The 13,324-nt window shown below is 38.2% G+C and overlaps 1 protein-coding gene across 2 annotated transcripts in view; it reads left to right on the top strand.

The window, feature by feature from the left end:
- Hfm1 (helicase for meiosis 1) overlaps positions 1 to 13,324 on the top strand; it is a 90,549-nt gene that overhangs the window by 51,634 nt on the left and 25,591 nt on the right. For both annotated transcript variants that reach the window (XM_045138669.1, XM_045138670.1), the window contains exon 29: positions 625 to 771. In XM_045138669.1, the coding sequence (XP_044994604.1) occupies positions 625 to 771 (147 nt within the window). The remainder of the gene's footprint in view (positions 1 to 624; positions 772 to 13,324) is intronic.

Raw genomic sequence — 13,324 nt, 5'->3', positions numbered from 1 at the left:
AAAAGATTTGAAAATAATTCTATCTGCTTCTTTTTCTCTTACTGAGCTAAACATGAAAAAAGCTAAGTGAATGAGGAGCAACTGCATGACAGACCAGCTCAGGCATTAGCACTAATATGTTGCAGATCTGACCATGAAACTATGTAACTATCTTATATTATTATAAAGCAATCTTAATTTAAAAACCTAGTTTTGACAACATAAGATAAAATGGCACAAAAGAAGTCCATAAATAAAAATAAATAAATAATATTAATAAAAATAACTAAAATAATAAAAATAAATAATATTAGAATACATGCTATTCTATAAAATTAATGTCTTTAGCTAGTTTCATATTTAGATATAACAAGTAATATGAACAGGGATAAAAAATGTGTTTGCTCACTTATGGACGTTTTATTTCCAAGATAGTTAAATTTCAATTATAGAAACATTTATTTTTCATTTTTATGATAGATGTATACTTTTTAATTTGTCACATTGTTTAAGTTTTTAAGATATTTCGTGGATTTCATAGCTCTAATGCTACCATAATATAAGAGACATAAAAGTAATAAATAGTTTCATGTATAGACTTAACATGATTTAAATAAGTACTTTTATACCTTTCTCTCTTTCCAGTTGGACTTGATATTCAGCAGAAATTTACAGTCTTTTATTTAGGACCCAAGAGGCTTGAAAACCAACCAGTTATGCAAAGAAAGTCTGAAATAGAGGTTTCTCATTCTAAATACCAAGATAAATTTACTGTAGCAGAACCCAGTAAAGGTAAATAGCTATTTGAATGTGTTTCTATTGCAGCACATGTGTGGCCAAGAAGGCCTGCCGCTGTACTACTGCTGCACTCAAGTACCAGTTTCTCGAATTCTGTGTGTAGATTTCAGACATGTGATTCATTTTATTCATAAATATATAGCAGTAATTCTTTTGTATGGTTAATACTTGTCAAATTGAGATATTTGGGTCAATATGACTTGAAAAAATATATATGTATTCCCTTTGTACCTCATTCTTATAGACATTGTCAAGGAGAGAACAAGTAATGTGTAAGAATCCACAGATATGATAAAATAGACTGAAAGTGAATTGAATTTTTATTATACAAATTTTTACATATGCACATAAGAATATAGAAGTATATAATGAGCTCTTAGTTACTCACAAGCCAACTTAAACAGTGATCAACTCATGGCTGACATTATTTTACCCTTGTCATCTCGCTTCAGTATTCACCCTTTGTATTTTGAAGCAAATTTCAGATATCAGATTGTTCCCTCTGTAAATGCTTCATTATATATTTATAACTGGTAAGAATTTTAAAAAGCTGTATTACATTTATACATAAAAACTAATGTCACCCAATATTGAGTCAATGTGCAAATTACTAAATGTCTCATAAACTAGGTAAGTATCATCATCTTTTTAGGTGTGTGTATGTGTGTGTGGTATGTGAGGCATATGTGTATGGATGTGGTGTATGTATGTGTGTGCAGATGCATATGCCCCCAAGCACGTACTCTCATGCTTATGCATGCATAGGCCAGCCTCTATAGCTGTTCTACCTTATTTCCCTGATACAAAGTATCTCACTAAAGCTAGAGTGTTCCTCAGTTTTTGGTTTGACCAGCTGACTAAAGAGTTCAGCCATCCTTCTGTCTCTGCTTCACCCAATGCTGGGATTACATGCATGCACCACAGTGCCCAGTTTTTATGTGGGTGCTAGGGATTGAACTTAGCTCCTCTTGCTTGTGCAGCAAGCTGTCTTACCACTGAGCCATCTCATTTTGGTACCACCAAAATAAACTAGATTAGCTCCTGAGCCCTTTTGGCTTGTTCCTAGTCATTTCAATAGCTTCCTTGTGTTGGTGCTCTTCTAGGTCCATCTTGTGTATTTCTAGCTTCAAACCCATAATATGTTTCTTTCAAAAGGCGTTGTTATTTTTAATGACAGCTTTTCCTCACAGTCTCTGACCAAAATGACCCCATTGCCATTGAGTTATTATCTCTTGAAATTTTCCATGCACAAAGTTAGGACATATGTGATTTGTTTTGTTTTGAAAGATTTTATACATCATACTTATATGTCTAATTCATACATACCAGTATATATCTCCTTAATATGCCTAAGAAATTTGATTGTCAGTGACTCAAAAGATGATAAATTGTTACTCATTTTCCATGATCATTTATCCACAATTCACACAATAAGCAGTCTGAGAATAGTGATACCAAGTTGTTTTTCTTACTTAACACAATTGTTAAAATTAAGATTTTTTAAAATCTGGGTGTGGTGGCATGTGTTTGTTTATAATCCCATTGTTTGTGAGGCAGAGGCGGCCTGGACTACATAGTGGATTCTAGGGCTGGAGGGATGGCTTAGCAGTTAAGGTACTTGCTTGCAAAGCCAAAGGACCCAGGTTCGATTCCCCAGGGCCCACATAAGCCAGATGCAAAAGGGGGTGCATAGTGGATTCTAGGTCAGCTTGGGATACACATCTGTTATCCAACACATGGAAAGTTGAAGCAAGGAGAATCACAGAGAATCTGAGACCAGGTACATAGTCAGCTATAGGCCAGTCTGGGCTACATGGTGAAATTTTATCTTTGTCTCAACCAACCACATAAAACCAGAATTTTTTTTCTGCTCTTAATTTATCTCATTAGAAACAGTAAATCATCTTACAGTCATTTTAAAGATTTTTATTTATTAATATATTTGTGCATGTGTTCCTGTGTGTGAGTGAGTATAAGGTGTGCATACCACAGCTTGTGAAGATAGCCATCAAGACTGTCCTTAACATTCCACCTCATTTGAGGTAGGGCTTCTCGGGTTCTCCCTCAGCGTCTGCCCTTTGTGCTGAGCTTGCCCAGAGCTTCCAAAATTCTCCTCTTTCCATCTTCCAGATTGTCATCAGCTTGTGAAAATTATAGAAGCTGACCACAGCTTTTAGCTTTTTACCTGGGTTCTGAGAATAAAACTTGAGTCCTTGGGCTTCAGTAGGGAGTGTTTTATCCACTGGTCATCTCCCCAACCCTTTTAAAGTCATGTAATATAGATCTATAGATCTTCTGTGTGTGGCTGTGAGCCAACTAGAAATGGACTTCTTTTGTGCCATTTTATCTTATGTTGTTAAGACTAGGTTTTTAAATTAAGATTGCTTTATAATAATATAAGATAGTTACATAGTTTCATGGTCAGATCTGCAACATATTAGTGCTAATGCCTGAGCTGGTCTGCCATGCAGTTGCTCCTCATTCACTTAGCTTTTTTCATGTTTAGCTCAGTAAGAGGAACAGAGACAGGTATGAAGGGACATGAGAGCTGTAGCTTTGACCAAAGTAACCTAAAAGATCAGTCACTCTCTGAATAGTGTTGCTGGCTCTGATCAGTAGTAGTGGCAGAGAACACGCTTTGAACTAGTCTATAAGCCCATGAGCATTCAGTCTCTTCTTCAGAGAACTTTGAAGAGTGTCCATTTCTGGGCAGGATATTGGAGGTAATAATGGGCTAATGTTCCTACAGCAGCAACTATAAAAATCTCTGTAAGTGCTATAGTTTAGGTCTTTGGGTCTTAAAGATCTCTCAAAGATCATGTTTTTGTTTTTATAAATATTTTGTTTGTTTGTTTTTTGAGACACGATCTCAGATGTAGCCCTTGATGGCCTGTAACTCACTAGGTAGCCCAGATTAGCATCAAATTCATAGCAATTCTCCTGCCTCAGCTTCATAAATGTTAGGATTATAGGTGTGAGTTTCCATGCTCAGCAAGACTCACTTTTTAAGGTTTATTTTCCAGGATAAGAGATTGGAAAACCCTTAGGAGGAGAGGCTTAACAGGATATCTTTAGGCCAGTAACGGTATGTCCTCTAAGGAGGCCAGTCTGCCCTTCCTTTCTTCTCCTTCTTCTCCTCCTCCTCCCTATTTTATTTTTATTTTTATTTATTTATTTGTGAGAGGGTAAGAAGCAGAAAGAGAAAATGGGTGCACCAGAGCTTCCAGCCCAGAAGAAGGAAAAAGAAGAAGGGCTGGAGAGATTCCTTAGTGGTTAAGGCACTTGCCTGCAAAGCTGAAGGACCATGGCTTGATTCCTCAGGAACCACGTAAACCAGATGCACAAAGTGGCACATGCATCTGGAGGTCATTTATAGTGGCTAGAGGCCCTGGTATGCCCATTCTCTCATTCATTCATTCTCTGTCTAACTAAATAAAATAAAAATAGCATCTCTGAGATGAAGCTGTAGATGGGAAGGTTTAATAGTAGTTTGGGGAGGCTGGAGAGATGGCTTAGCAGTTAAGCACTTGCCAATGAAGCCTAAGGACCCCGGTTCAAGGCTCCATTCCCCAGGACCCACATAAGCCAGCTGCACAAGGTGGCACATACATCTGGAGTTCATTTCCAGTGTCTGGAGACCCTGGTGTGCTCATTCATTCCCTCCCCCCCCCCCCCCCGTCTCTCCCTCTCTGCCTCTTTCTCTCTCTGTCTGTCGCTCTCAAATAAAGTAAACAAAAAATTTTTAAAAATAGTAGTTTGGGGGCTGGAGAGATGGCTTAGCAGTTAAGTGTGTGCCTGTGAAGCCTAAGGACCCTGGTTCAAGGCTCGATTCCCCAGGACCCATGTTAGCCAGATGCACAAGGGGGCATACGCGTCTGGAGTTCGTTTGCAATGGCTAGAAGCCCTGGCACACCCACTCTCCTCTCTGCCTCTTTCTCTCTCTGTCTGTCGCTCTCAAATAAATAAAAAAATAAAAAAACAAAAAAATAGTAGTTTGGATATAAGTAAACACAGGATTTATGAATTACGCTATATCCATAGAAAATATCCAAACTTAAGGCCAAAAACAGAATAGAAAGAATTTGAAAGGATATAATCCTCAGAAGGTTTAACATATGCATAAAGTCTCAGAAACACTAAAAGGAGAATGGAACAAAAACAACATTCCAAGAGACAATGACTGAGCATGTTCTAAAATAATGAAAGATATCAACCCACGGAGTCAGAAATGTGGCAAATTATAAGCAGATATAAGTACATAAAAACCACTCCTGGGCACTGTAGGAAAGCTGTTGGAAATCTTAACAAATGCAGAAAATTTTCACATTGCCTTCAAAAAGCAGCAATAAAACAGCTAACTTTTTAACACTAATGATGGAAACCAAAACATAAATGAATGTCAGCCTCAAAATGATGTCCATCTGGGCTTGTATCCTGCAAAACCAGTAAAATAGTGACAGATAAGAAATACCTGAGCAGCATCATCACTATTACTAAATTGATCAGTCTACGTTAATATAAATAATAAAATAAGTCTCTCAGAGAAAAATGACACAAAAGAAAATAGACACACAGGAGAGAATAGAAAAAAGAACCAGTAAAGAGGGCATATATACATGGCTAGATGTAAATTGACTGACTATATAAAACAAGAGTTGAAATAACTTGAATTTAAAATGTGGAATTTAAATGCACTGATTATTTCATTTCTAAACTATCTCATATCAAATGTAAAGAATGTATAAAGGAAATATGGATAAAAACAGAAAGAACAAAATAGTAAAATACATAATAGAATTGTATAACAATGATCAACAAATCTAAGGCCTAGTTCTTTAGTTTAATACAATTATGAAGCCTCTAAAAATGTGTTAAAAAGAGAGTGAATACAGATTGATATGAAGAATGAAAAGGGGATATTACTATATATTATTTAGACATCTAACTTTTTTCATCAAAAGACACCAATAACAATGAAAGGAAACATGGCCTGTCTGTTATAAACTAAATATGTCCTCCCAAAATTCACACGTAGAAATCTTCATATTGGAGATAGGGTCTGTAAAACAAAAAGGTTTATAATATCTATTTTATTAAAATGATGTCATTAGAATAGACCCTAATTTACCTTGTAAGATAGATTATAATGGCTCTTATTATTGGGGGGGGAGACAAAAAGCAGTATTTATAAAGCTTAACCCATGTTCTATGATAGAGTATCTCTCATAGAAGTGTACCACAGAGACTGTATATATGTTCACCAAAAATATATTTCTTAGAGGAAAAATTCTCATTCTGTGTGTATTTATAGATCAAAAAAGGAAAGGATTTCTGACTAGACTTCAGTGGCCCTCTTTCTCTCAGGACTGATCCCCATGTTAAAGAAGCAGAGTACAGTTGTCTTCTTTGAACTCACATCTCCTTCCTGGAGATATTTTCCTGACTAAAAATTTATCAGAAATCAGAGTGACCTTTTATCTAGTTCCAAGTCCAAATTCTCAGAAGAGTAAAAACAAATCTCAGTTTAAGAAAGACAATTTGGAATTAAGACTGCACCATAATATAAACTCAAAACTATCAGATGGTTATATTTTATCATATACAGAAAAAGTTAAATAGCCAGTCTGCAGAAGAGAAGAATAAATACAACGGTACAAACTGAAGCAAAATTAAGAACCCCAGAACTATGGTTCTGATGGCTTCCCATTTCCTGGCTCCAGTTCCTCTTAAACCCTAGCTACATTACTGCTTTTGTGTTCTGTGAGATACCTGTGCACACATATTTTAATATTTTTGTTTAAAATAACTTGAGTTGTTTCTGACACTTGAACCTGTAGGGAAAACTGAAATATCTGCTGTACTTGCTCTAAGCGTAGGTATTTTTTGTAATGTGGCCACATACTAAATACAACTCTGTAGAATGCAAATAAGAGATACGTCCTCAGCACTACTGGGCAGAGATCTGCACCAGCAGCTCTGGCCTGGGAGCCCTGCCTGACCTAGATCAGCCCCACACTGGGCTGTAAAAAAGGAGCTAGACAATCTCCTGTCTCATTGAGCACTAAAATTCTTCGGGCAACAACTCGAAGTTATTCAATTTTAAACATGCATTTGTCTTACAAAAGGAAGACAGTAGGGGCAGTGATTTAATAAATCTTTCAGGCATTCTCCTTTCCCCCACACAGGTGTTCTCCACCAATTCTCCATAAGCCCTACTTTTCGATTGCATAATAGGAAAGTGATAGCCAGACCTGATGGCACATACCTGAAATGACAATAGTGAAAAGTTGAAACAGGAGTTCTAGACCAGCTATGTAGCAAGAACATGGCTAAAAATAAAAAGAAACATTAAAAAAAAAAAAGTTTCCTATCAGGCAAATAATTTTTATATACTTTTTTTTTTTTTGGTTTTTTGAGGTAGGGTTTCACTCTGGCCCAGTCTGACCTGGAATTAACTATGTAGTCTCAGGGTGGCCTCAAACTCATGGTGATCCTCCTATCTCTGCCTCCAGAGTGCTGGGATTAAATGCGTGTGCCACCACGCCTGGCATATGCCACATGTTTTTTTATACATGCCTACACAGCAATCCCAAATCTTATATTTATGTATGTTTGATTGTATAGCTTAAGTATTACATGCAAATTTACATATTCTGAAATAAAGAAACAATTGCAGCCAGGCATGGTGGCACACACCTTTAATCCCAGCACTTGGGAGGCAGAGGTAGGAGGATTGCCTTGAGTTCAAGGCTACCCTGAGACTACATAGTGTAGTCTCAAGCCTGAGCTAGAGTGAGGTCCTACCTCAAAAAACCAAAATATAAAAAGGAAAAAGAAAAAGAAACAATTGCACCCTTAAATGTAGCATACTGCCTGCCTTTTTTTTTTTTTAATATATAAAGATTTATCCTGTTAACATTATGACACAAAATTTAGGCTTTTTTCTTTTCTTTTTTTTTTTTTCCTTTTCTTTTTGCAACAGTGTTCCTTCTCTAAATAGATAAATAACCCTTTGGGGAGAATAAGGCAGCTAATATAACTTGGGAAGCAGAATGACTGAGAGATTAGATACAGCATTAGAATCTCAAATTTTCAATGTGTTCCATGCTGGCTTTGAGCTCAGCTTGCCTCAGCCTCCAGAGTGCTCATATTACTGACATTTTCATCATGTCCAACTTGCGCTTCTGTATCTAACCTGCTGAGCACCATAGCTGAAAACTAGCACCCTGACACTACATATGCGACAGCAACATTTTCCCGAGTCTCTGTTTCACCCACCATCACAGAGCTGGCGAAGCTGCGGCTCACTGCCTTCATCCAGCATCACTGGAGAGTGATCGGAGGATCCAAAGACTCAGCCAAACTCAAAAGCTCAAAGCATAATCACTATTGCATGTACATCACTTTCTTGGCAGCATAGTATGAATTTTAAAAGCATTTAGCCAGGACATTAATTTGGAGATTCCCTTAATTAGTTCAGAGCATATATATTTCAATACATTTATAGTTGGTATCACTGATAAATTTACCCTACTTTAAATACTTGAAACTGGGGGCTTCTACAATTAAAATAACTTACGGCAAATAATGAAGGCATATATCTCAGGTTATGATTGTATTGGTGTGGGCTCTGCTAACTTTAAGAATACATACAGCTTAGGTGAATTTTTTCCATGAACCTCACTTTTATAACTGTTAAACTCTTAAATTTATATTTACTAACAAGGTTCAGATAATTCTCAGGACATATGGAGTAGGATAGAATGAAGTAAGGGAAACATGTTTTTATTTTACAATTACATTTTCTAAGTACTGTTTCTAAAAGAAATATAAGACAAGGTTTCTGTCACATACCTAATGTCCATTTGCTAGTACTTTAAATAAAATAGTGTACAGTCCTCACTTCTAACAAGGCTTTCCAAATCTGCCTTAAAATTTTGGTGAGCCCCCAGAACCTGTTAGACCACTGAGCACAAACTTACATGCATAGTTATTGTGCACCATCTTGTGGCAATGTTTTAAAATGCATCCTTTTAGGGGTCAGATTGAGAAGCAAACGCCTTATGGCAAAAAAAAAAAAAGAAAAAGAAAAAAAAAAGAAAAAACAAACAACAACAACAACAAAACTTACAAGGCATTTCCTCCTAGTCTCCTTATCTGCCAAATAACAATTCTTTTTCTAAATAAATAAATCACTGGGGAGAATTAGAGGAGGTAATTAAACTCAAGAGGGAGAATGAGGAGGTAATTAAACTCAAGAGGGAGAATGACTAAGTGATTCAGCTCTAGAATTAGGATACCAGAATTAGAATCTCCAATTATCTACTTACTAAGAGCATACTCTTGTGAGGGTACTTTAACATCTGTTTGAATTCATTTTCTTATATATGAAGTAGAAATATAATAGGATTACCTTATAGGTATATAACCAAGAATGTCTAGATATTCGAGGGAAATGTAGAGTGTGTGAAAACCCAGAAGCAAACTGAAAATGGACCCAGTAGCAACAGGGTAATTCCAGAATGTGATAAAACTTGATAATAACCTGTAAGTAGTAACTGCAGAGAAAATGAGCATCAAATCACAACCATAAAATGGAATGATGTACCATAAGAACCATAAGAAGAACAAGAAGAGATACAGAGAAGCAAATGCATGCCTGGAAGCAAACACTGGAGGGCTATGAGATAAGTTGTGTAGTCTAAATGAAAGCAAAAAGACAGGGAAACATAAAATATAATAGACAAACAGGACAGTCTAAGAGTTTAGTATTTGACTAATAAGTGTTCCAAAAACAGGGAAAAAAAACAAAACACACAAAACCAGAAGAAAGGAGTAGAAAAAAGTCCTAGACTTAAAGAGAGACATAAAACACATCATGAAAGTTTTCTTAATGCTAGTTAGGATGGAATGGAAAAGCTGTACTGACAAGGCACACTTGCAACATTCCATAACATCATGGATGAGAGAAAATCATAACTTTTCGGGGAACAAAAATCAGTGTTGTAATAGTGTTTTTGTACATCAGTAACACTGGGTACTATGAGAATGGACTTAAAATTCCAAGGGATAAATAATTTTCAAACTTGTGTTTTACATTCAGCCAAACTTTTAAGTAAGTAAAGTACAATAAAGACTCAATGCATACAAAGGTTCAGAAAGTTTCATTTTTACATACTCATTCTTAGCTGTTTAAGGATGAGTACCATTAGAATAAGGGAGTTAAAGCCAGGCTTGAATCTCAGCACTTGGGAGGCTGAGGTAGGAGGATCCCTGTAAGTTTAAGGCCAACAACCTGAGACTACATAATGAATTCCAGGTTAGCCTGGGCTATAGGGAGACCCTATCTCAAAAAAGCAAAATAGAAATAAAAATAAAAAAATAAGGGAGCTGATGGTAAAGAGTGAACCAATCCAGTTATAGTAGATTCATCTCAAGATCTTAGTGAAAGGAAGTCCCAAGATGGTTCCTATAGGACAGGCTTCCATTGCATTAGCAGGAGGAGGTGAGCTCCGTGGACTGAGTGTCTAAGCGGGACAAAAGAAATAGGTGAGGTGTTTCCTTGTATTTGTCCTTATCCATTGAATATTGAATGAACTTTAAGAAACTTAAGGTAGGGCTGGAGAGATGGCTTAGCGGTTAAGCGCTTGCCTGTGAAGCCTAAGGACCCCGGTTCGAGGCTCGGTTTCCCAGGTCCCACGTTAGCCAGATGCACAAGCGGGTGCACGCGTCTGGAGTTCGTTTGCAGTGGCTGGAAGCCCTGGCGCGCCCATTCTCTCTCCCTCCCTCTATCTGTCTTTCTCTCTATGTTTGTCGCTCTCAAATAAATAAATAAATAATGAACAAAAAAAAAAAAAAGAAACTTAAGGTAGCTATTGCTTGGCTAAAAGGGAACCTATAACACTTCAAGTTACTTAAAAAAAAAAACACTCCATTTGATTCTGCATTAAAAATATTTTTAGGGGCTAGAGAGATGGCTCAGCACTTAAAGTTGTTTGCTTGAAGTCTGATGGGCCACGTTCAATTCCCCAGTACCCATGTAAAGCCAAATGCGCAAAGTGGTACATGCATCTGGAGTTTGTCTGCAGTAACATGAGGCCCTGGCATGCCCACATGCACTCTCTCTCTTTTGGTTTGTGCCCTTTCTCTGTCAAATAAATAAAAATATTTTTACCACCCATATCTCAAATCAGCCTTTTTTTTCTAACTCTCCTACTGTAGACTAAGTTGCCATCATTTTTTTCTATACACTCTTTCAGTGGCATTTCAACTAGTCTTGTTGCTTCCATTTTGTCTTATCTTGAGTCTCTCCATGTGACACTCCATGTCTTTTAATATGTAAACCTTGTATGACCCATCTTTGATTAAAATACTTAGTGGCTCTTGGAATCTAATTCACTAGCATGTTTTACAAGGTCACATACCAGTACCAGTCCCTGAGCAGCAATGTGATGGTGTGTGATATATATGGCGTTGGTCCACTTGTAGAGTTACCTGAGAAAAACACAGGAGGCCCAAATGATTTTAGGTAGTTAAATTCTTTCACAGGCAGCAAAGAGATCAGCATTGTATCAGCTAGCCACTTTCACACAGGGTGATATTGCACTAGAGAAGTCAGGTGTATCAGTAGTATGAAATGTCAACTCAGCTGCTCAGCTGAGCAGCTCTGGAGCCTAAAGCTATATCTGAAAGAGGAAAAGTGGAAAGCCCAATGCTTCCTGGAGCCAGGGGTGCAGACAAATACTGCTTCAGGGTCAGCTCATGCAAGAGGGAGACTCCTGCAAGTCAAGAGCCAGGTGAGAAACAGCCCCTCACAAGACTGCCCATCTGCCCATGTCTAAAAAGGAACACAAGGCATCTGCCAGTTGTTGTCTTACCTATGTGGGTGCGTGGAGACAGAATTGCCAGGGTAGGGCTGAAGAGATGGCTTAGAGGTTTAGGCTCCTGCCTGCAAAGCCTAAGGACCCAGGTTTGATTCTCCAAATCCTAAGTAAGCCAGATGCACATGGTGGCACATGCATCTGGAGTTCATTTGCAGTGGCTAGAGGCCCTGGTGTGCCCATTTGTTCTCTCTCTCTCTTGTCTCTAATAAATAAATAAAAATTGCCAGGGTACCATAGTAGATTGTTCCACTGCAAATACAGACACCCGCTTCTGCCATCACAGCCCCACGCACTGTCTTCCATGATGAGCATCACCACATTGACCCACTCTCCGTTTCTCCAGTGGACCATGCTCTCCTCTGCCATCCCCTATGCCTAAAATTGTTCCTCTTTGCCTTGTTAATGCCACACTTTCTTCAGTCCTCTACTCTACATTTCTGAGCAGTGCAATATTCCTTGTTATCACATGGCATTGTATACTACCTTCTCATAGCACTCAGAACCATTTTAATTGTGTAATTATTGGCATAGCCTTCAGTTAATGTACTCATAGAGGCAATGCACATATTTATGTATTAGTTTATCACTTAAATTTTTTTCAAGGCAGGGTCTCACTCTAGCCCAGGCAGACCTGGAACTCAATCTGTAGCCCAGGCTGGCCTTGAACTCAGAGTGATTATCCTACCTCAGCTTCCCAAGTATGAGGATTAAAGGCATGTGCTACCATGTCCAGTTTATCACTTAATTTAAAACATATTTTGGGGTGTGATGGTGCATGCCATTTAAGCCCAGCAATTAGGAGACCGTGGTAGGAGCATCACTGAGTTTGAGGCCAGCGCGGGCCTACTGAATGAAGTTGCAAGTCAGCCTGGGTTAGTGTAAGACCCTACTTGAAAAAAACATATATGTTAAAATATTTTGGTGTGTGTGTTTTGTGTATAGAGCACGAGCATGTTTGTACATATGCGCACCTGTGTGCACACATCCAGAGGACAGAGTAGAACATGGAATATCTTCTTTCACTTTTGCACCTTTATTTCTGATATACACACAGTCTCTTGCTGAACTTGAAGCTGCTGTTTTCAGTCAGACTGGCTGACCAGTAATCCCCAGTGGTTCTCCTGTCTTTGCTCCCTTCAGGCTTGGGATTCAGGCATGAATGGCCACACCCAGCTTTTTTTTTTTTATTTTTATTTATTTATTTATTTATTTGAGAGTGACAGACACAGAGAGAAAGACAGATAGAGAGAGAGAGAGAGAATGGGCGCTCCAGGGCTTCCAGCCTCTGCAAACGAATTCCAGATGCGTGCGCCCCCTTGTGCATCTGGCTAACGTGGGACCTGGGGAACAGGGCCTCAAACCGGGGTCCTTAGGCTTCACAGGCAAGCACTTAACCGCTAAGCCATCTCTCCAGCCCCCAGCTTTTTATATGAGTATGGGGAGTTGAACTTAAGTCTGCATGTTTGCCATAATCAGGCCTCTTAAATGCTGAGTCATCTCTCTAGCCCCTGCTGTTGCAGTCAGGTTCGCATTGCTGGTAGAAATCACCCAACCAAGAGCAGCTTGTGGGAAAGAGAGGTTTATTTTGGCTTTCAGGCTCAAGGGGAAGCTCCACAATGGCTGGGAAAATGATGGCATGAGCAGAGGGTGGACATCTTCCACCT

The sequence above is a fragment of the Jaculus jaculus genome, chromosome 19, assembly GCF_020740685.1.
Source record: "Jaculus jaculus isolate mJacJac1 chromosome 19, mJacJac1.mat.Y.cur, whole genome shotgun sequence".
Taxonomy (NCBI): Eukaryota; Metazoa; Chordata; class Mammalia; order Rodentia; family Dipodidae; genus Jaculus; species Jaculus jaculus.
This window is presented reverse-complemented; position numbering and strand designations above follow the sequence as displayed.